The sequence below is a fragment of the Homarus americanus genome, unplaced genomic scaffold (genome assembly GCF_018991925.1).
Source record: "Homarus americanus isolate GMGI-L3 unplaced genomic scaffold, GMGI_Hamer_2.0 scaffold1024, whole genome shotgun sequence".
NCBI classification, from domain to species: Eukaryota; Metazoa; Arthropoda; class Malacostraca; order Decapoda; family Nephropidae; genus Homarus; species Homarus americanus.
Window position 1 is genome coordinate 9,985,717 of NW_024715228.1, and position 21,777 is coordinate 10,007,493.

At 37.0% G+C, this 21,777-nt stretch overlaps 1 protein-coding gene across 5 annotated transcripts in view; it reads right to left on the minus strand.

The window, feature by feature from the left end:
• Positions 1-5,126: 5,126 nt before the first annotated feature.
• LOC121856711 overlaps positions 5,127-21,777 on the minus strand; it is a 34,659-nt gene continuing 18,008 nt past the window's right edge. For 2 of the 5 annotated variants that reach the window (XR_006087031.1, XR_006087030.1), the window contains exons 5-7: positions 12,469-12,837; positions 9,295-9,451; positions 5,127-5,318 (exon numbers count right to left, since the gene is read on the minus strand). Coding sequence is in view for 2 of the 5 variants with exons in the window: in XM_042352410.1 (XP_042208344.1) it covers positions 14,496-14,744 (249 nt within the window). In the remaining 3 variants the exon portion in view is untranslated. Of the gene's footprint in view, positions 5,319-9,294; positions 9,452-12,468; positions 12,838-13,810; positions 14,745-21,777 lie in introns of those variants that run through there. The other 3 variants (XR_006087034.1, XM_042352415.1, XM_042352410.1) reach the window with 3 other exon arrangements.

A 21,777-nucleotide genomic window follows, 5' to 3' on the forward strand; every position in this document is an offset into this window, starting at 1 on the left:
TTGTTTTACAGTGCATGAGTTTTTAAATGCCACATTGACGTTCCAGGTTTTTAGTTGTAAAGGAATTTGAGAGAAATTTTTGTGAAATGGTAATACTAAGAGATTCTTATAGTCATGGGTGGGCTTGGGATCAGTTCTATAAAAAGATTTCTTATTAATCTTGAGCCAATATTATAGATATATTTATATTCCTCATCAATGAATTCCAGGCTGCAAATTCTCAAAGCACATAAAAACATTGTTGAAAGTACTGACTGTTTGACTCTATTATGGTGGGCAGAATAATAATGAATGTATGAACACACATTAGTAGGTTACCTATAAATACTGAACTTAAAGGTGTTACCTATTCTGTGTATCAGACAGTCTAGGAATGGCAATTTACAGTCATGCTCTAATTCTACAGTGAATTTGATCGAGGGGGCTAAGTTATTAAGTTGTGGCAGGAAAGCTTTTAGGTCCTCATTACTTGGCCAGAGACATAATGCATCTGGTGTATATATATATATATATATATATATATATATATATATATATATATATATATATATATATATATATATATATATATATATATATAGAGGTATATATAGTATATATAGATATATATATATATATATATATATATATATATATTATATATATATATATATATATAGCAGTATATATATATATACATATATATATATATATATATATCATACACACATGTTATTGTTATATATATATATATATATATATATATATATATATATATATATATATATATATATATATATATATATATATATATATATATATATATATATATATATATATATATATATATTGTTACGAAATAGATTTAGAATATAGTTATACGTCTACCCATATCCCAACAGGTAACAAAAAAACAAAACAAAGACAATCGAACTATAAAAGGGTAGGCAAAGGATGCGAGTTTTCGTTGTATATAATAAAGTACCATAAATCCCTTAACAAAATATTCAGCTTATAAATTACCCTTAACCAAACTTAACCTAAACATTAACAGTATATACATATTAATAAAACATAAAACAATCGTGAAGCAAGGTGGAGGTGGGAGAGGCAATACAAGATTACAAATGCTTAAGTGAGGAGCTGAGATGGCTGACGAGTAAGGCTGAGTATTGTTGAAGACGGTAGGTAGTCACTGTGTCGTAGGTTTAGAGGATAGATGATCCTGTGGTCACTTCCCAGAGCCAAGTGCTCTCTCCTCGAATTGGAGCTCACAAAGAAGACTTGGAGGAAGTGACGCGAATAAATCAGGATATGGAGAAGGGAAACCTCGAGTGGTAATTCAAGACGCAGTCATACTCGTGTTCGTCTTCTAGATGTATGCTAGCCGTAACAATATATATATATATATATAAGTTAGTTGTTATATATATATATATATATATATATATATATATATATATGTTATATATATATATATAATATATATATATATATATATATAATATATATATATATATATATATATATATGTTGTTATATATATATATATGTTGTTGCTGGTTGTTGCTGCTGGTTGCTGCTGGTTGCTATGCTGCTGCATATATACAGTGAACCCTCACTTTACGTGGTCAATTGAACCCACGGAGGCCCGCGTAAAGCGAGAAACGCGTAAAGTGAACAACATAACATATGGGATTAAATGAAATAGAGACCGGCTGACACCCAAACTCCACTTTTTCCGACACAATACCTATGTTCTAGAAAAAAATAACATCTTAATTTTATGATGGTACATGCACACAATTAATACTTAAGAGAAATACAGTCGCCAAGTTAATGTCCATTCAAATAATGGACTCAACTCCCTCCCCCTCTTCTCACACTACACTCACTGGCTCTTCCCTCTCTGAGAAATTTTTGGGGGAAAACCACTAGATTTTAAGGTATAGTAATAAATAATACCTCAAACTAAAGTTAGGATAATATAATTGACATTGCTGGATTCCTTGTAAGACCAGGAATATTTTGAATATAAATGTCATATATTTTGCAAAAAAGATAACATATTTACTCAGAGTAAACAAAATACTTACATTAGATCTAAAATTTGTATGTCTAATGCAAAATCTATCATGTTTATATTCAAAATGATCATCAAATTGTAAGAATTCCAGCAATGTAAATTATATTCTGGCTGGGTAATTTGTATGAATTTTATGAGCTAAAACAAATATCTTCAGTTAATAAAAAAAAAATATTTTTCACGACACTATCTGTCAATCAAAGTACCCCCACCTTGCCTCCCCCCCTCTTCCAACTGTGCCAGATGGTCGGTTGGTCCCTCCCTCCCCCCCACCCCCAACCAACCCTCTCTACCAGATAAATGTTTGGGAGAAACCAGAATATTTACCTTTTTAGTAATAAATAATACCTCAGACTAAAGTTAGGATAATATAATTGACATTGCTGGATTCCTTGCAAGACCAGTAATATTTTGAAAAAACACTTCATATATTTTGCACAAAAGATAACATATTTGCTCTGAGTAAACAATATACTTGCATTAGATCTAAAATTTGTATGTCTAATGCAAAATCTATGATGCTTATGTTCAAAATGATCATCAAATTGTAAGAATTCCAGCAATGTAAATTATATTCTGGCTGGATAATTTGTATGAATTTTATGAGCTAAATAAAAAAATTATACTTCACCCGCATATATGAGTAGATGCACCGCGTAAAGTGGGAATTCCGGTTCTGGCAGGGTACCGTGCACATGTACTAATTTGATTACGGTACTAAATTGTTTTGTCTAGTGCAAATTATAGCATGTTCATATTCAAATAAATCAGTATCTTACAAGAATCCCAGCTATGTTAATTATATTCTCCTAGGTAATTTCACTGGCATTTTAAAATGAGAGAAGCTTAGTAGGACTGTTAAATAAACACACAGAGACCTTCGCCTCAAACTTATCACCTTAACCCCCCCCCCACCCTCCCCCCCAACCCTTCGCTGGGTGGCGTGGCTGGTTCCGTCAGTCCCTCCCTCCCCCCCAGCCAGGCTTTTAGGCTTACAGTTTTTATCTTATATAATATCTCAGACTAAAGTTAGGAGATTATAATTTGCATTGCTGGAATCCTTGCAAGACAGCCAATAATTTGAATATAAACGTCATATATTTTGCTCAAGAGATAAAAATTGTTGTACATTAGTGTACAGTACTGTAGTACATTTTATAAAAAAGTTTTTCAACTGTATTTTTGGGTAGATTTACATAGATTTCTTAGTGCAAAGCTGGAGTGCACATGTACTAATTTGATTACGGTACTAAAATTGTTTTGTCTAGTGCAAATTATAGCATGTTTATATTCAAATTAATCAGTATGTTACAAGAATCCCAGCTATGTTAATTATATTCACCCAGGTCATTTCACTGGCTTTTTATAAGAGAGAAGCTTAGTCACCTAAGAACTGATAAATATACACGCGTTAGACCTGGGCCTGTGCCAACTGTCAAACGTACTACCTCCCCTCCCCTCACGCCCCCTCGCTTGCTCCCACCCTCTCTCTCCGCCATCTGCTCGGCGTTGCTGGAATCCTTGTAAAACAGTGAATAATTTTAATATAAACGTCATGTATTTTGCACAAGAGATAAAAATTAATCACCTGTATCACATTACAGTAGTGATTTAAGAGTAAAAGTGTATATGTACGTATATAGTATTCCACATACACGTAAGTATAAATACAAAGTTTCTGTGATGATCAGACAACGTCCATTTCGGTTAACGTCATGTTTCCAAGGACGTACCCAGGACGTTAACCGACGCATGACTGTGTAGTCCCGTATTCATCCGGCTCGTTGTAGGAGTTTCTGCCGTTATAGCATTCTCAATTTTATAGGTAAAACTGTTCGTTATAGGAATACAGTATTCAAAGTAGAATCCGTTCTATAGCATACCCCACTGTGTGTGTGTGTGTGTATATATATATATATATATATATATATATATACTTCATTTTTAGTCCATATAACACGCGATTTTGAATATAAATTTGGGTGATTGAACGCCATCGCCTAGCTGGTAAGCTGCCTCAGTCACACCCAGTAGGTGAGGTTCGATTCCTTGCTGGTGAGGTCGTTGATTATATATATATATATATATATATATATATATATATATATATATATATATATATATATATATATATATATTAATTTATAACCCCTAATTTACGATTTGTTAGGACCCAAATCCAGGTCGTAAGTCCGATATGGTCAAGTCCGATATAGATAAAAAAAAAAATTTTTTTTTAATAAAAAATCTACAATGAAATACAGTACAGTAAAAGTAATGAATAATGATGAATGGATACAGTACAGTGAAATATTAGGAATGGATCAGGTGACTGGGCATAACCTTTAATGTAGTCAGCTGAATGCATGGGGCTATAATTTTCTAATTATACATGGAGACTACATTAACTGGAAACATTTCGGTATAGAAAATCGTGTGTCATTTAAATTTTTTTTTTTTTTTATCTATATCTGAGGGTCGTAAGTCCCAGTCTGTAAGTCCACGTAGTCGTAAGTCGGGGTATATATATATATATATATATATATATATATATATATATATATAATTAGTTTTACAGTTTTATATTATATTATCTTTATTTCTAACCCATATTAGAGTATTGTATGATTTTCAAAACTTTTATAGCATTACTGTTGACTTTTAGTAGTTGTGGAGCATATCTAAATTTTTCCCCTAAGTTTTAAGTATTCACTACATACGGATTCCCATTATGCTGTGTTGTCGCAGTATGCAACCAGAGCATAAAGTGAGGGTGTAGTCTAAACATATACCTGTATGCAACAATCTTTCATAGTGTTTTCACATCGCTATTGAAATCAATCTACTGAAACTATTAATAATTATTTGTGGAAACCAAATTTACAGGAAATAGAAGACATCACTGCTATTTCCCCATACTTTTGGCTGCAAAGGATAACATGTAAATATAAAAAAGTACTGTAATAACTTCGTGAAGCCATTGAAATATTTCCTTGCCAATTCAAATGCACTACACATACTTAAACTGGCAAATAAGGACAGAAAAGGGCAAAAACAAAAATACTGTCTTATATGTTTTGTATTCTTTAAGTGCAATGTAAAAACAAAAAACAAAAAACAATCATTATAATACCATGTGTATTACCACCTCTCATCAACCTTCGTCAATCCAGTCAGGATTCCAAAAGTTTTTAGGTGTGTTCCTCAATGGGTTATACTTGCTCTTGTGTCGGGAACATTTGTTCATCATCATCTGTAAAGGAAGGCACAATAACTGAACTGATTTTATAAATGTAAATGAACAAATAAACATGCAAACACATATTCTCCCTTCCTCATCTTTGTTTCCACTCCCTCTACTTCTTCCCCTTCTCACTTCAAGGAGAGAACACCAAGGAAAAGAAACTATAAAGAAAAGCAATAAACACTGTTTACTAAAGACATGTCAGTTTAGTGTATTATTTTTTACAGTACAGTAAATATTTATCCAATATCTCTGTTACATTGCTAGCTCTATGTCACACTAACACAAGAAAGAGTGCAAGTATTGAACACTATAACCTAATAATTTGGTTGAATTTATAAATACAGTACTGTACAATACTCATTACCATATATGACATGAAATATTGAAAGGGCATTGGGGTAAAAGCAAACCCTCCCTATAGTCGATGGGGTTTGCATGAATTAGTTTGTTACAGAAATATTTCTGTTAGCCGGAATCATCAATCCCAGGAACTCTCCAATACCCAGATTGTTACTTTTTTAGCATTCCAAGAAAATCTCTCCATTCAGGGCATGAGCAAGTTTATGAGATATTGCATTATGTTTCTGAAGGGACCCGCATACCAGGCATGTGGGTAGGTAGGCTCAGTGTATTTGTGAGCTACGATGGGCCTACAGGCCAATTTTTTTTTTTGGGGGGGGGGAACAATAAGTATATGTATGAATCATAATACAATAATAATTTTAAAGCAGTGCAGTCCAGTATTAAGTTAATTTAATCCATATTAAAATCATTCTTATAGGAAACTGTAGGTGGTCAGCGCTTAAGGTGATCAGTTATAAATTTCTGCCTCTTATTTGGTTAGCCATACTGTTAGACCAGTGCAGGTACTCCTATTTACGACCACCCGGACATACGACCGCCCCAGTCGTATAAAATATTTTTCACATTACATATTTTCGAGGTCTGACGTTAGTGATTGCACTGTGAACTAACAAAATTATTGTTTGTAATTCCCTTTAAAATGGCTGACAAGCGTAAAAATGAAAGTTCTCGTGGTGCTGAGAAGAAGAAGAAACACCCATTTTAGAATTTCTATTTATTATTTTAAGAATTTCTTACTTACCCTGGTCGCCGGACTAACATAGTCAGTCAAGGACTGACTGTATACAGTAGCACCTTCATATGATATACTATAAACAATATAATAACAAATAACTACAGTATTAATAATAATATTGCAGCTTAATGGGCTTCTAACTTGATGCTGCCAATGCACTCAGTAAAAAAAAAAGTTGCTGTTCAGCTTGCATTTCATAGTGACACTTCCAACGATGAAAGGTTAAACTTTCTTTGATCTTTTATGGTATTATTGTACCCCCATTCAACAGTAAATGTGAGGAATAAATAAAAATAAGACTAATAAATAAAATACAAGCAAAAATACTGCATTCCCATTTGGCAATCGTTTCACTGCACATGGAACACAGTAGACAGCGAAAAAACCGGGTTCCCCACACGGTCTTCCCTCCTCCAATCTGTCTGCTTACTCCCACGCATGAAGAAATGTTTATTCTCTTTATATTTTTACCTTATAATAATTATTTTTTGGGGGCATATTCTGTATGAAAGATTTTGTGTGCACGTCACTGAGCAAAAAAATCGAAGAAAATTATGATTTCAAAAAAACCATATCATAACTCACAGCTCATCCTCACCCACTCTTGAGTGCCATTGGGAATGGGAGGCGAGTTAGCAACCAGTTACAGCCCACTGCCTCCACAAGCCCATGCATATGTCCACACATACACACCGATGCTCTTCATTTTTATTTTAAAGTTTTATATTTTCTTTTCTTTATTTCTAAGCCACATTACAGTACAGTATTGTAATGTAATAATTATTCCACAACTTTTATAGTTTCACTACATGTAACAATGGCAATATATTACCTGCACGGATATTATTCCTCATAATCCTTGTAAGTATACAGTACAGTCGGCCCTTCACATACGCAGGTTTAGCATTCACGGATTCAGAAATCGCGGATTGCCCCTGGAGGAATATTCTGTACATTGAAGTAATTGAAGTATATTCAAATTGCGGCGGTACCCGAACGCCACGCCTTCTCCGCTACCTCACACACACACACACATAAAGCGTCGTCACCCTCACTCAATCAGTCTCGCTGTAACCAGCTTTGTTGACATCAGCATTGTAGTTGCAAAATATTACATTTCTGTGAATGTATTATATCAAGCACAGTATGAATAGAATATCACTAATATAACAGTATTTTAACTGAAAACTATTAAAACGAGTAACATATCTTGAACATCGGAAGGTTAGGTAAAGTCTTTTGTTTCATAGTTTATCCTAATTTACATTGAAATACATTACATTTCAAGCAAAACTACTATTTATTTCTGAGAATATGGAGATGTGATTTTTGCTGAAATGACGTCATCAGTGGAAAGTGGCGAAAGCAATGACATTGACTTCTTTCGTTCAAGATGATTCATGTCCTTGAATAGTTTTCAGTTAAACTGTTGTATTATAATATCTATCCTAATTCAATTGTGATGCAACAGTTTTTTAACTGAAAACCAATCGGCGATTCATTAACATCTTTTGAACGAAAGCGAAAGTCATTGTTTTCGTCAGTTTTTTATCCCTTACTTTCATAATCATACGTCATTTCAGCAAAATATTACATTTCGTTGTATATATATCAAGCACAGTATGAATAGAATGTCACTAATATAACAGTATTTTAACGAAACTATTAAAAAAACGAGTAACATATCTTGAACATCGGAAGGTTAGGCAAAGTCTTTTGTTTTCGATATGTATTTTATCCTATTTTACATTTAAATACATCACGTTTCAGCAAAACTACTATTTATTTCTGAGAATATATTCATTCGGTCACAGTTAAGGTAAAATATACTTGTGATGTAATATTTTAATGAAAATACCAGGTATTTAGAAATACAGTATCGTAGTTTTCTTGTTTCAAATTTAATTAACAGAGATTGATGTTTCAAGTGTAATGAACAAAAATTTATGTATCTATAAATAAACTTTAAAAATGAATACTTTGTTTTTCTGTGCTTCTACCATACCATGCATTTTTGGGCTTGCTATGATGGCAAGAGACCCTGGCAACTGTAATACAGCTGGTGGGTTGATTAGTTGTTCCATTGTTTACTAGTTGCTGGTAAATTTCAACCTAACTAAACTATTACCGCTTAGAGGTGACAATTTTGCCAAATAATTTGGTCTTAAAAACACAAACTACACACAGGTATATTCAGTAAATAAGGACATGGGGTGAGGGTTTTTAGGGGGGGCAGCAAAAGTACAGTTTCTAACATTCATGGGTATCTCTGTTACCTAACCCTCGCATATGTTAAGGGCCAACTGTATACTCTTGATTTAACAGAGTCCGATATAACAAACTCTTGATTTAGCGGAAGGAAATTTCAGTTATTTTTTTGCTAAATTGAGACACCTCAGACACATGATATAGTAAAACCTACTTCAGCCTACAGGGGATGTACTAAATGTATAAAAACAATAAATAATTATATAAAAAAAACATACTGTATAAGATACCCCCACTTTAGCAGGGAATACATATTTTGGAAAAAAACTTGTGTGTATTTTCCTCCTGTAGCCACAGTTTTCTTATAATAATATATACAATACTGGACCAGGAAATGTGAGGGATAAATAAAATAATACAACAAAAAATACTGTACAGTAATGTATTGCCAAATCAGTAAATAAAAGCAAAATGAAAGTTTAACACAGTCGCCATTTGCATACAATCTGTTTCACCATAGTAACGAACACCAGTATGAGTGGTGTTTACCAAGATTAATATAATCCAACCAAGCCTCTATGAATAAATGTCCAGAAAAGTTTTCTGTTAACACACACAGCATGAGTGATGAAAATATCATTTATCAAATACTTGCCAAAAAATAAAAGAACAAACCTTTTTCTCCTCTGGGTTAAGATCTTCTGCTTCATACCATTGTTCACACTCATGACACTGCCAGCCTTCCAACTGTTTACGATCTGCCTTCTTCCTTACAACCTCTCCCTGGTGTGCAAACTCAGGTTCTGCATTTTTAACCGGGATGATATCAAAGCTGAATAGGGAAAAAGTCAGCAGCTGATTTAGATTACAGTACAGCACTGGAAAAAATTAATTTGGGGGTTAACTACAGAGTATTTCTCCAGTTAGTCCTATTTATGTCACTACATACTCCTTCACAGTTTTCAACTTAATCATGGTTTCCTCAATTAAAACATCACAGATATAAGATCTATTTATATTGCAATCCTTTGGGTTTATTTTTCATAAAACTTGGTTCCCTTTAATGTAAAAGTCTACTCTTAAAAAGTGTGTGTGCAATGTGAGGGGTTGCAATGTCCCTGAGATGAGCCAGCAGATAGGGGTCTAGGCCGTAGAGATTGTCAGGCTCTTAGTGATGCAACCTGCATCAACAGTCAGTGAGAAGGTTAATTAAGTAAACTGGTGTATGTGAATGATTGGAAAAATAATTGGAAAGTATGTCATAAAATGGTTTCTGTTGCTATTACAGCAACACTAAGTGAATGAATGAGAAAATTATTAATCTGTATCTGTGCTTGGTTCCAACCACTCTGATATACAGTACAGGTTGTACCTCTCTAGTCCGGCAACCTCGGGACCTGACCGGTGCCGGACCATGGAAATTCACCCTTTTCCTGGATAGATAGTGACTTGTGCTTATGCTTGGAAGCACTAGCACCACTTTCTCTGCATCATGGTCTCTTTGAAGATATATTGAAGGGTTAAATGTCGTATAGTAGCTTCTCAAATTTCGCGAGTTTTTAATTCAACGTTTTTATTGGAACACACACAAAAATAAATAAAAATTTTTGGGAGGAAACTTGAATTTCGACAGGTTTGAACGACCGTAGCGTGCATAATCGTGTAAACAGCGTCATTTCTCTTATGTACAAAGATTCATTATTGTTTATTACTGAATGTCTTTTTATTGAATTAATGTTTATGTGTGTGCAAAATGAGCAATACAATTCATTAATAATACGTAGAATATTAAAACACGAGGAAATGACACAGCATTGTTTTAGATTGATTACAAAACCAGTGACTGACTGGTTCTACATATAAAACTGAAGAAAATAAGACCTTGGTTGTAGCTGTAGTAAAATTAATATGGTTGTTTTAAGTAATGTTATTTAATGTTAATAAATGGAACAATAAAAGTAGCTAACGATAATGGTAAAGAAAAAGAAGCGTATGTAAGGGTTTGCACACATGAAAACATATCGTCATTACTTTACATAAGAATATGAAACAACACTTATTTACTGTTCATATATATTTTAATTAATGTTTCTGAATTTGTTTTATTGAATTAATGTTTGTGTGTCAAAATTAACAATACAATTTATTAATATCGTGGCATATTAAAACACACGATGAGACGAGACGGCTGCGGCATTGTTTATGTTAAACACAAAACCAGTGACTGATTGGTTCTACATATAAAACTGAAGAAAATAAGACCTGATTGTAGCTGTAGTAAAATTAATGTAAAAAATAAATATGGTTGTTTGAAGTACCTGTAATGATATTTAATGTTAATAAATGGAGCAATATAAGTAGCTAACCATTAATGGTAAAAAAAGAGATCAAGATATGTAAGTGCTACATGTGAAAAACATATCGTCATTACTCTACATAAGAATATGAAAGCAACACTTATTTATCATGATATATATATTGAAGGGTCAAATGTTGTACTCAGAGTAGACAAGCAAGACGCACTATTACGAGAGAGAGGAGAGAGAGAGAGAGAGAGAGAGAGAGAGAGAGAGAGAGAGAGAGAGAGAGGAGAGAGAGAGAGAGGAGAGAGAGAGAGAGGAGAGAGAGAGAGAGAGAGAGAGAGAGAGAGAGAGAGAGAGAGAGAGAGAGAGAGAGAGAGAGAGAGAGAGAGAGAGAGAGAGAGAGAGAGAGAGAGAGAGAGAGAGAGAGAGAGAGAGAGAGAGAGAGAGAGAGAGAGAGAGAGAGAGAGAGAGAGAGAGAGAGGAGAGAGAGAGAGAGAGAGAGAGAGAGAGAGAGAGAGAGAGAGAGAGAGAGAGAGAGAGAGAGAGAGAGAGAGAGAGAGAGAGAGAGAGAGAGAGAGAGAGAGAGAGAGAGAGAGAGAGAGAGAGAGAGAGAGAGAGAGAGAGAGAGAGAGAGAGAGAGAGAGAGAGAGAGAGAGAGAGAGAGAGAGAGAGAGAGAGAGAGAGAGAGAGAGAGAGAGAGAGAGAGAGAGAGAGAGAGAGAGAGAGAGAGAGAGAGAGAGAGAGAGAGAGAGAGAGAGAGAGAGAGAGAGAGAGAGAGAGAGAGAGAGAGAGAGAGAGAGAGAGAGAGAGAGAGAGAGAGAGAGAGAGAGAGAGAGAGAGAGAGAGAGAGAGAGAGAGAGAGAGAGAGAGAGAGAGAGAGGAGGAGAGGAGAGAGAGAGAGAGAGAGAGAGAGAGAGAGAGAGAGAGAGAGAGAGAGAGAGGAGAGAGAGAGAGAGAGAGAGAGAGAGAGAGAGAGAGAGAGAGAGAGAGAGAGAGAGAGAGAGAGAGAGAGAGAGAGAGAGAGAGAGAGAGAGAGAGAGAGAGAGAGAGAGAGAGAGAGAGAGAGAGAGAGAGAGAGAGAGAGAGAGAGAGAGAGAGAGAGAGAGAGAGAGAGAGAGAGAGAGAGAGAGAGAGAGAGAGAGAGAGAGAGAGAGAGAGAGAGAGAGAGAGAGAGAGAGAGAGAGAGAGAGAGAGAGAGAGAGAGAGAGAGAGAGAGAGAGAGAGAGAGAGAGAGAGAGAGAGAGAGAGAGAGAGAGAGAGAGAGAGAGAGAGAGAGCAGCCGAATCTGTGGGATGTAAACAAACCTTAATTTCCCGTGGCTTTGTTGTTGTTTTTATGAGGATTAGCCCACCCGGCTTAGGTCACTGACCCACATTGGGGCCTGAGGCAAAAATTTAATAATCCTGTATAATAATAATAATTCAGAAAAAAAAAACCTGCCTATCTACCTATTGGACAAACTAAAATTGTTCCGGACCACAGAATGCTGGACTAGAGAGGTACAACCTGTGCTATATAGGGAGAATAGACGAGTGAATAGACTTACCTATTATCAAATAATTTATTTCTTGGCTTTGACAATGACTTTTTCTCTGGTGATTTAAGTTTGTTAGGTTTATTCTCCACTGTATTTTTTCTGTGGTGGGCTGCAATTGACTTGGTCTAGCAGCTGATCTATTTCCAAAATTTCCTCTTCTTTTCCCTTTTTTGGTTTTTCCTCTATTTTTTTTCTCTTCCTTGGATTTCCTCTTTCTTTACATGGGCTTTCTTGTTGTCTCTTTCCTGGGCCAGACTTATGCTTTCTTGGAGTTAGCAAGGGACTTTTTATGGGGCTGCAAACCTTTGATTTTTCCTTTCGTGGGTTAGAGGTATTTATTTCTCCACGAGACACTGGGGATGAAGTTGGGTCCAGGTTCTGTAAAAAAAAAGAGTAAATATTAATTAGCATTCACCCAGAGGTCTGAAAGTTTATTTGACCCTGTAATATTTTGATGCAAGAGCCAATGTTGTGGAGTAAATACTGGATATAAATTAAGATTAATTTTGAAATTACAAATTTAATCACAATTATAGAATGCAACAAAATGACTCCAACTTGCACTTTTATTTCCATGATTTATAGCTGTTCTCTCTGCTTTGTCAATTATTGACTAACTAGAACTGTACATTACTTGAAAGACTAAACTCACCCTAGTGATGCATAAAGTGTACAGTAACATACGCGGGTTTAGCATACACGGATTTGCAAATACGCGGATTGCCCCGCCGGAGGAATATTCTGTACATTGAAGTAATTGAAGTACATTCAACTCGCGCGCGGCACCTCACACGGGACACCGCCCGCTCCCACAACCTCACACACACATGCATAGCTCTCCCTCACTCAGTCAGTCTCGCTGTAACCACGCTTGTGTTGACATCAGCATTGTAGTTGCAAAAATATTACATTTCCGTGAATGTATTATATCAAGCACAGTATGAATAGAATATCACTAATATAACAGTATTTTAACCGAAAACTATAAAAAAAACGAGTAACATATCTTGAACATCGGAAGGTACGGTAAAGTCTTTTGTTTTCATGTAGTTTATCCTAATTTACATTGAAATACATTACGTTTCAGCAAATCTACTATTTATTTCTGAGAATATGGAAATGTAATATTTTTGCTGAAATGACGTACGTATTACAGTGGAAAGTGACGAAAGCAATGACTTTCGCTTTCTTTCGTTCAAAAGATGTTACCGTAATCGCTTTTCGAATGGTTTTCAGTTAAAAAACTGTTGTATTACAATAATATTCTATCCTAATTCACTCGAACTACACACCGGTATATACGGTAAATAAGGACATGAGGGGCCAGGGGTTTTGGGGCAAGCATAGATTTTTAACATTCACAGGTATCTCTGTTACCTAACCCCCGCGTATGTTAAGGGCCAACTGTATATTCATTCCAGGAAGAGGCAAAGCAGAGGGTGGGTAAAGAAAAATTGCAAAAATCAAAGAGTTCAAAAACTTAATCAGTCCTAGGAGAGAAAAAAAAGAAACTTATAAAAACTTAATTCATTAGAAAGATAAATTCTCTGGCTGAGTGCAAGAAGGGCCAATGTCAAAAAATGCCAATTTAGACCTTGGCCCTTGTAACCCAGGATTCACGGGCTTGAGTCTAAATTGGTATTATTGACATTAACCCCTTTTTTTCACATTTTAATTTTACCTATGTATACCGTATTTTCAATGTGTGGCCAGCAAGTTAAAAATGTATTTTACAGTATTTACTTTACAGTATTTTGAACTAAATTCTCTTTTTTTCATTAAATTTCAAATATTTCTGATCACATTACACAAATATGATGTAATTTTAGAAGAAAAAATCATCACAAAGAGGGTATTTTCGTTACTATGGTAATAAGCATTGATGAAAGCACTGTACTATAGTACTTGTATTCAGTGAATGAGTAGAAATATTGCACAGTAGTATACTTAACTTTAAAATTTCCATCTCAAGAATTTGAATATACAAATAAGACTACAGTACTGTACAATACTTAAAAAATGGTATTATAAAGCATTCAGATGTGAATATTGAATACAAATACTCCATACATGGTAAATTGTAATACTTTATGTATATTAATACACTTTACCAGCACAAACTTCTCTACACTTCCTTTATCTCGCTGGTGGCAGCAAGATGTGGAGTAATAATGGCCGAAATGAGTGAATACTTCCTCATAATTATTAACACTGAAAGCTAACTCACCATTGGTAGATATGAATACAGAGGAAGAATCCGACAAGCAGAGCTTCAGCCTGGAAGGCTAAATTTTAGAATGATCAATAATTTTAATATAAAAAATGCAAAAATATTCAAGAACACAACCTTCTTGATATTTACTCCACTGGAAACGAATGTAACAGATTAATGTGTTAGCGGACTAGCAGATCAGCTGATGCTCACAACAAAACGTGTTTGTTGTAAGGATTTCGATAATCGAACCGTTCGTTAACCGAGGGACCACTGTACAACATACAGTATAGTCTCGATTTACGCGGATTTCGTTTACGCGGCACCTTGCCAGACCGACAATTTTTATTTACGCGGTGTGCACAAAGTCGCCCAGTCAACAAAACATTACAAAGTTCTTCACCCTCCACCCACCACAGCCAGCCCAAGTCAGTGATAGTGAGGATATGGACTTTGAGGGGTTTGACAAAGAGGCCCTACAAGCCTCTGTGGTGGATAGTGATACAGGTGATACAGGTGAGGGCCAATAATCTGCCCTCTGCCTCAGAACCAACCCCGCATCCCCGTGTACCCAGCCATCTCTTCAACTAACGTAAGTGTTAAAAAACCTAATATTATTGATATTTCTCTTAAATACAGGGCCGGATTAACCATGAAGCACTTGAGGCACTGGCCTCAGGCCCCCAGACTCTAAGGATAAAAATATTTAGCTATATATGCCATTAAATGGTCAATTAGTAAGTAAGCCATTAACTATTTCGTTCTTAATGTGTCCAATTGGATCATACATATACAGTGACCCCTCCGTTAATGAACTCAATCCGTTCCAGAAGGTCGTTCGTTAACCGAAACCATTGTTTCAATGGGTTTTTGGGTAATTGGTTCCAGCTCACCGAAAATTTCCTAAATTCAACAAAAATGGTAGAAAAGTTCACTTACTTTGAGGTGTGTATGTAGAAGGCTCCTGGACGATGATGATGATGATGGGATTTAGAATGGGGGTGGAGGAGAAGGAAGAAGAGAAGGCATTGGGGTGGAAGAGAAGTCACCCCATGGTGCCATTTCACCCATAAAATTTTAGCTCTCTGGTGTAATTCAAGATTATTTTCTTTAAATCAACACTGCACTGCATTATATATTGTCAATATGTAAAATCTATTTCAAAATGACCAATAATTTGCTTGGAACACAGAAAAAAAGCGTTTAGTTGAAGAGAGTCTCAAGCAAGATGTTACCTCCAGTGAAAACAGAGAGAGACTAACTCCTGTTTGCTGTGTTAAGAGGCTGGATGCCGCGCATTAAACTAGTCACTTTACCTTCAATTATGTTCAATAATTGTTAAAATGACTAAAAATTGAATATTAAACTTTTAAAATTATTGAATAGTATAAACTTCTTGATATTTACTAAAATAGTAAGGAATTTAAGCCCTAGAACCGATTAATGTATTGGCGGACTGATACTAAAGCTGGTTGCCCGGTCAGTGCAAGCAAAAACATGTTGAGGTCGGTTCGTAAGAACTTCGTTAACCGAATTTTTTTTCGTTAACCGAATTGAAGATCCTTATGGAAGGCAGTTCGTTAATCGAAATTACGTTAACCGAGGTGTTCGTTAAACGAGAGGTCACTGTACATTTTAGTGACTCAATAGTGGCATGTGGCAACTGATAGTCTGTTCGACAACAGTAGCTGACGGTGTCCAGGAGTTTTACCTAAAAACTGCCGTTTCCATTCTACGGGATCCTCGGGGCAACTATGTCCAAGCCAACTTGACTCCTGCTGTCTGAGGCCGACCTCCATCTAGAAGACAGTGGCGAGGGTCACTCATCCGAGCCCTTCAGGAACACGACCTCCTGCCTGATATTGTTGTCACCCCTGCTGTTGGTTCGTCTCGTTCTCCCTGGCTGGATTTTCAACCTGAAGTGATTGCCCTCGGTGGACCGCTCCCGAAATCCCACATGAACCCTGTTATTCTCTGCAAATACCACCTCACCAGGATCGCCTACTGGTCCCCCAGGTAGGATCGTCCTCTACACTGATGGTTCTGTTGACCCCGCTACAGGTCGGGCCGGGGCTGGTGTCTACATCTCCCGTCCTGATGCCCCTGAGCCTATCAAACTGTCTCTCAGAGTTTCTGATGGGGCATCCTCCACTCAGGCTGAACTAATAGCCCTCCTTGCTGAGGAAGAAGCAGATGGTTTCTGCCCCTTGCTTGTCTGCTGCGATTCCAGGTCTGCTCTCGACGGGATCGCATTTGGATCGGGAAAATAAGGACCTCATCCTCCGAATACGAGGGTTAACATCCACACTTTAGGATGCAGGCCGTCCTGTGACATTCCTATGGATACCCAGTCGTGTCGGTATCTTGGGGAATGAGGCAGCAGATGACCTTTCCAAGACTGGCTGCAACAAGGCCACACCTGACTACGTTGTTCCTCGAACACTTTTACAGCTTAGGACCCAAATTTGCCGCAAACAGAGAGAAGCTCGGAAAGCAGCCATCCCCCTGGACTCCCTGCCCGCCTGGTACGATGTCCTCCGTAAACTTCCTGACCTCTCATATGTCTATGGGAAAGGGACGTGATTGCTGTCTGTATCATCATTGGGTATGACTTTGCTTGGGAGATTGGTATCCCCGCATCCCCTGAGCAACGCTCTTGTGCATTATGCAGAAGACCCGACAGCCGCACCCTTATCCACTACCTCCTAAGATGTCCCCACACACAACGCTTCCGTGATGCCTGCTGGACCACCACTCCACGGCCCCCTGATGGAGACACGATGATCCTCCCCATACTGGCCAGATATTATGTAAATAACATTGATTATGTGTTAAAGGAATATCCTTCCTTCCTTCCTTAGGCTTTAGTAAGCCCCTTTATAATATTTATACTGTATATACTTGTCACACTTGCCAGATGCTTCTGGTGTTATTGTACAGAGGTACCTAGTGACAGCACTAGGATCCCGCTTCCTCTATCAAGCAATAAACACTTGAAATTGAATTGAGTAGCTGACAACACTCAGCTGATCCGGAACTCCATTGTGACGTACGGACGGTACGGTGCTAGACTTTCATATTGGACTGTTGAGAATCTTTCTGTCATTAATGGTGTCTTTAATTCAAGTGGAGAACGAACTCTCTCGAAGTTGAAGCGTATAAAAAATGAGCTTCGTTCAGCAATGTCCCAGCCACGTCTCCAATTTCTATCTCTTATAAACATTGAATTTTATATTTTGCGGAAGCTTAATTTTGATGATATCATTGATGAATTTTCTAGAAAGAAAAGTAGAAAAGTGTTTGTTTAAGTTACCAATAGTTGCGCATTTTGATTTTTGAGTAAACAATAGTAACAATCAATTTAGTCATTTTTTGTTCTTGTTATTTATATATACCTTTAGGGTAGGGGGCCCCCAAGCTGGTCTGTGCCTCAGGCCCCTATTAAACTTAATACGGCACTGCTTAAATATTAATTGTGTGTGCATACCATCATAAAATTAAGATGTTATTTTTACTACAACGTACGTACGTATTGTGTCTGGTGAAGTATAATTTGTTTATTTACTCGAGATATTTGTTTTTAGCTCATAAAATTCATAGAAATTACTTGGCCAGAATATAATTTACATTGCTGGAATTCTTATAAGATAGTGATTAATTTGAATATAAACAAGCTAAAATTTGCCTTAGACATACAAATTTTAGATCAAATTTAAGAATTTTATTAGAGAGCAAAAATTTTATCTTTTGTGCAAAATATATGACGTTTATATTCAAATTATTCTCTGTCTTGCAAGGATTCCAGCAATGCAAATTATATTCCCCCAACTTTAGTCTGTGATATTATATATGATACAAACTTAAAGCCTACTGTATAACTAGTAACCTTCGCTGGGAGGAGGGGGGGGGGTTGGGAGGGAGGGGGGGGGGAGGGAGGAGGGGAGGGAGGGAGGGAGGGGTGACAGTGACATGTTTGACAGTTAGCGCTGAAGGTCTGGTGAAGTATTTATTTGTTTATTTATGTCGTTTAGTTGAGTTTTTGTTTTTCGCTCATAAAATTGCATAGAAGTGACCGGAGAGAATATAATTTACATTGCTGGAATTCTTATAAGATAGTGATTAATTTGAATGCAACCATGCCATAGTTTGCACTAGACAAACATTTTAGTAACCATTTTGTACATTATTTTGATTACATGTACAGTATTACCCCGCTTTACGCGGGTTTTTTTTTACGCGTTTCCACGTTTACGCGGTACCCTGCCAGACCCGGAATGCTCACTTTACGTGGTACTTGTACTCTTTTACGCGGAGAGTGGAGCGGGCAGGATGCACACAAGGTCGCCCAGTCATCAAAACATTACCGAGTTCTTCACCCGCCACCCACCACAGCCGGCCCAAGTCAGTGATAGTGAGGATATGGACTTATATGGACTTTGAGGGGTTTGACAAAGAGGCCCTGCAAGCCTCTGTGGTGGATAGTGATACAATTGATACAAGTGATACAGGTGAGGGCCAATAATCTGCCCTCTGCATACAATCAACACCTCAACCCGCCAGGATTCGAACCCACGGCCCACGAGCCCATGACTGTGACCGGAGAACGCTACCTCTGGACCACCAGGATACTAAAAGCAGTCCTAGACTCTGTTACATTTCACACAAAGCCTGTTCAACGACCTTATGGCGCCGTGAACCTCTAATGGGGACTACCAGTATCACGTAGGTGGTCAGAGTAACGTTTTACCAAATCCGGCTTCGAAACACGAGGATCCATATATATTTTATTAGCCCAATAAACACGCGGACTTCTACATATATTTCGATTCTCGCTAGATTCAACCCACGCCCGTAGCTGGTGGTCCAGTGAAGATGCCTCGTCACAGTCTGGGCCTGTGAGCCGTGGGTTCAATTTATGGTGGGTTGAGGTGTGTGTGTGTGTGTTCTACCATGACATCCCGGCAGATTTCCTTCAGCATATTTGCTGGGTCCCTACTTCGTCATGCCTCATGCATATGAAGCCCTTTCTTACACACCATGGCGTGATCGCCGTCATAGGAAGAGCCACACAGCATTGGGAGGCAAACCTTCTACTGGCCGACGTGCAACTTAGAGCAATGGCATCTGTAAATTCTTGTTTGTTAAGACTGAAACCATTTGCCCTTATCGGTAGCGTAGTTAACCAGTTCGGCGCCCACCTCCTGTGCTATAGCTACTTTTTTTTCAAATTTTCTGGAACCTGTAGCAACAGTTGCTGCAACTATCATTTTGGCAGTGCTGTCGATCTGTAGTAATGGACCTCACAGTCTAGATTTACTTCACTGGTCTCGACCTACCCTGTTGCGTTCTGGGCTATTATGTGGTCCATGAGGGGCTGCTGTGAGCTTAAGTGAATTTTGATGTTCGTTGGCTGCAATCTCCTCTGAATTGGTTAGTCCCATCCCTCCCAGTCTTGATGGAAGTGCAAGTGCTCTTTCTGCTGGGGTTATGTGAGTGTGTTTCACTAATTTGGGAATGAACTTGACACTGATAGCTTCTCTACTACTACTACTACTACTACAGTGGTACATGCGGTCAATTGAACCCAGAGGGTCCGCGTTAAGTGACTCGCATTAAGTGAATAACAGAACATATGGGATTAATTCCAATAGAGACCCAGCCCGACCCCAAACTCCACTTTTTGACGACAAATAACTATGTTGTAGTAAAATAACATCTTAATTTTATGATGGTACATGCACACAATTAATACTTAAGAGAAATGAGAAATACAGTCGCCAAGTTAATGTCCATTCAAATAATGGACTCAACTCCCTCCCTCTCTCTCCTGAGTACACAGCCAGCTAACAGATGGTCGGTCGGTCGGTCTCCTCCCCACCCCCACCAACCGTCCCAAGGAGATGTGTGGGATAACCTCAAACTAAAGTTAGGAAAATATAATTGACATTGCTGGAGTTCCTTGTAAGACCAGGAATATTTTGAATATAAATGTCATATATTTTCACAAAAAGATAATATACTTACTCAGATTAAACATTTTATCTAAAAATTGTATGTTTAATGCAAAAAATATGTTGTTTATATTCAAAATGATCACCAAATTATAAAATTCCAGCAATGTAAATTATATTCTGGCGGATAATTTGTATGAATTTTATGAGCTAAAACAAATATCTACAGTTAATAAAAAAAAATATATTCTTCAACACTATCTGTCAATCAAAAGTACCCCACCTTGCCTCCCCCTCTTCCAACCTTGGGTGGTCCGCCCTCCCCACCCCACCAATCCTCCATTCAAGAGTTTTTAACATTTAGTATTAAATAATACCTCAGATTAAGTTAGGATAATATAATTGACATTGCTGGTTCCGTAAGACCAGGAATATTTTGAATATAAATGTCATATATTTTGGACAAAAGATAACATACTTACTCAGATTAAACATTTTATCTAAAAATTGTATGTTTAATGCAAAAAATATATTTTTAATTCAAAATGATCACCAAATTATAAAATTCCAGCAATGTAAATTATATTCTGACGAGTAATTTGTATGAATTTTATGAGCTAAAACAAATATCTTCAGTTAAAAAAAATAATTCTTCACCGGGTAACAGATGGTCGGTCGGTTGGTCCCTCCCACCCCACCAACCGTCCCAAGGAGATGTGTGGGATAACCACTAAATTTTAATAAATAATACCTCAAACTAAAGTTAGGATAATATAATTGACATTGCTGGATTCCTTGTAAGACCAGGAATATTTTGGAATTAAATGTTATATATTTTGGACAAAAGATAACATACCTCAGATTAAACATTTTATCTAAAATTGTATGTTTAATGCAAAAAATATGTTGTTTATATTCAAAATGATCACCAAATTATAAAATTCCAGCAATGTAAACTATTCTGGCTGGGTAATTGTATGAATTTTATGAGCTAAAACAGGCAGTCAGGCAGGGTGGCGGGTGGGGGTGGTGCGAATCTAAAATAGCTCTCGGGCCGGACCTCACCGCGTTGCTGTGGAAAAATCCGCGTTAAGTGAAAGTTCAGCTTTGGCAAGGCACCGCGTTATGCGGAAGCGTTAAGTGGCGTTAGGTATT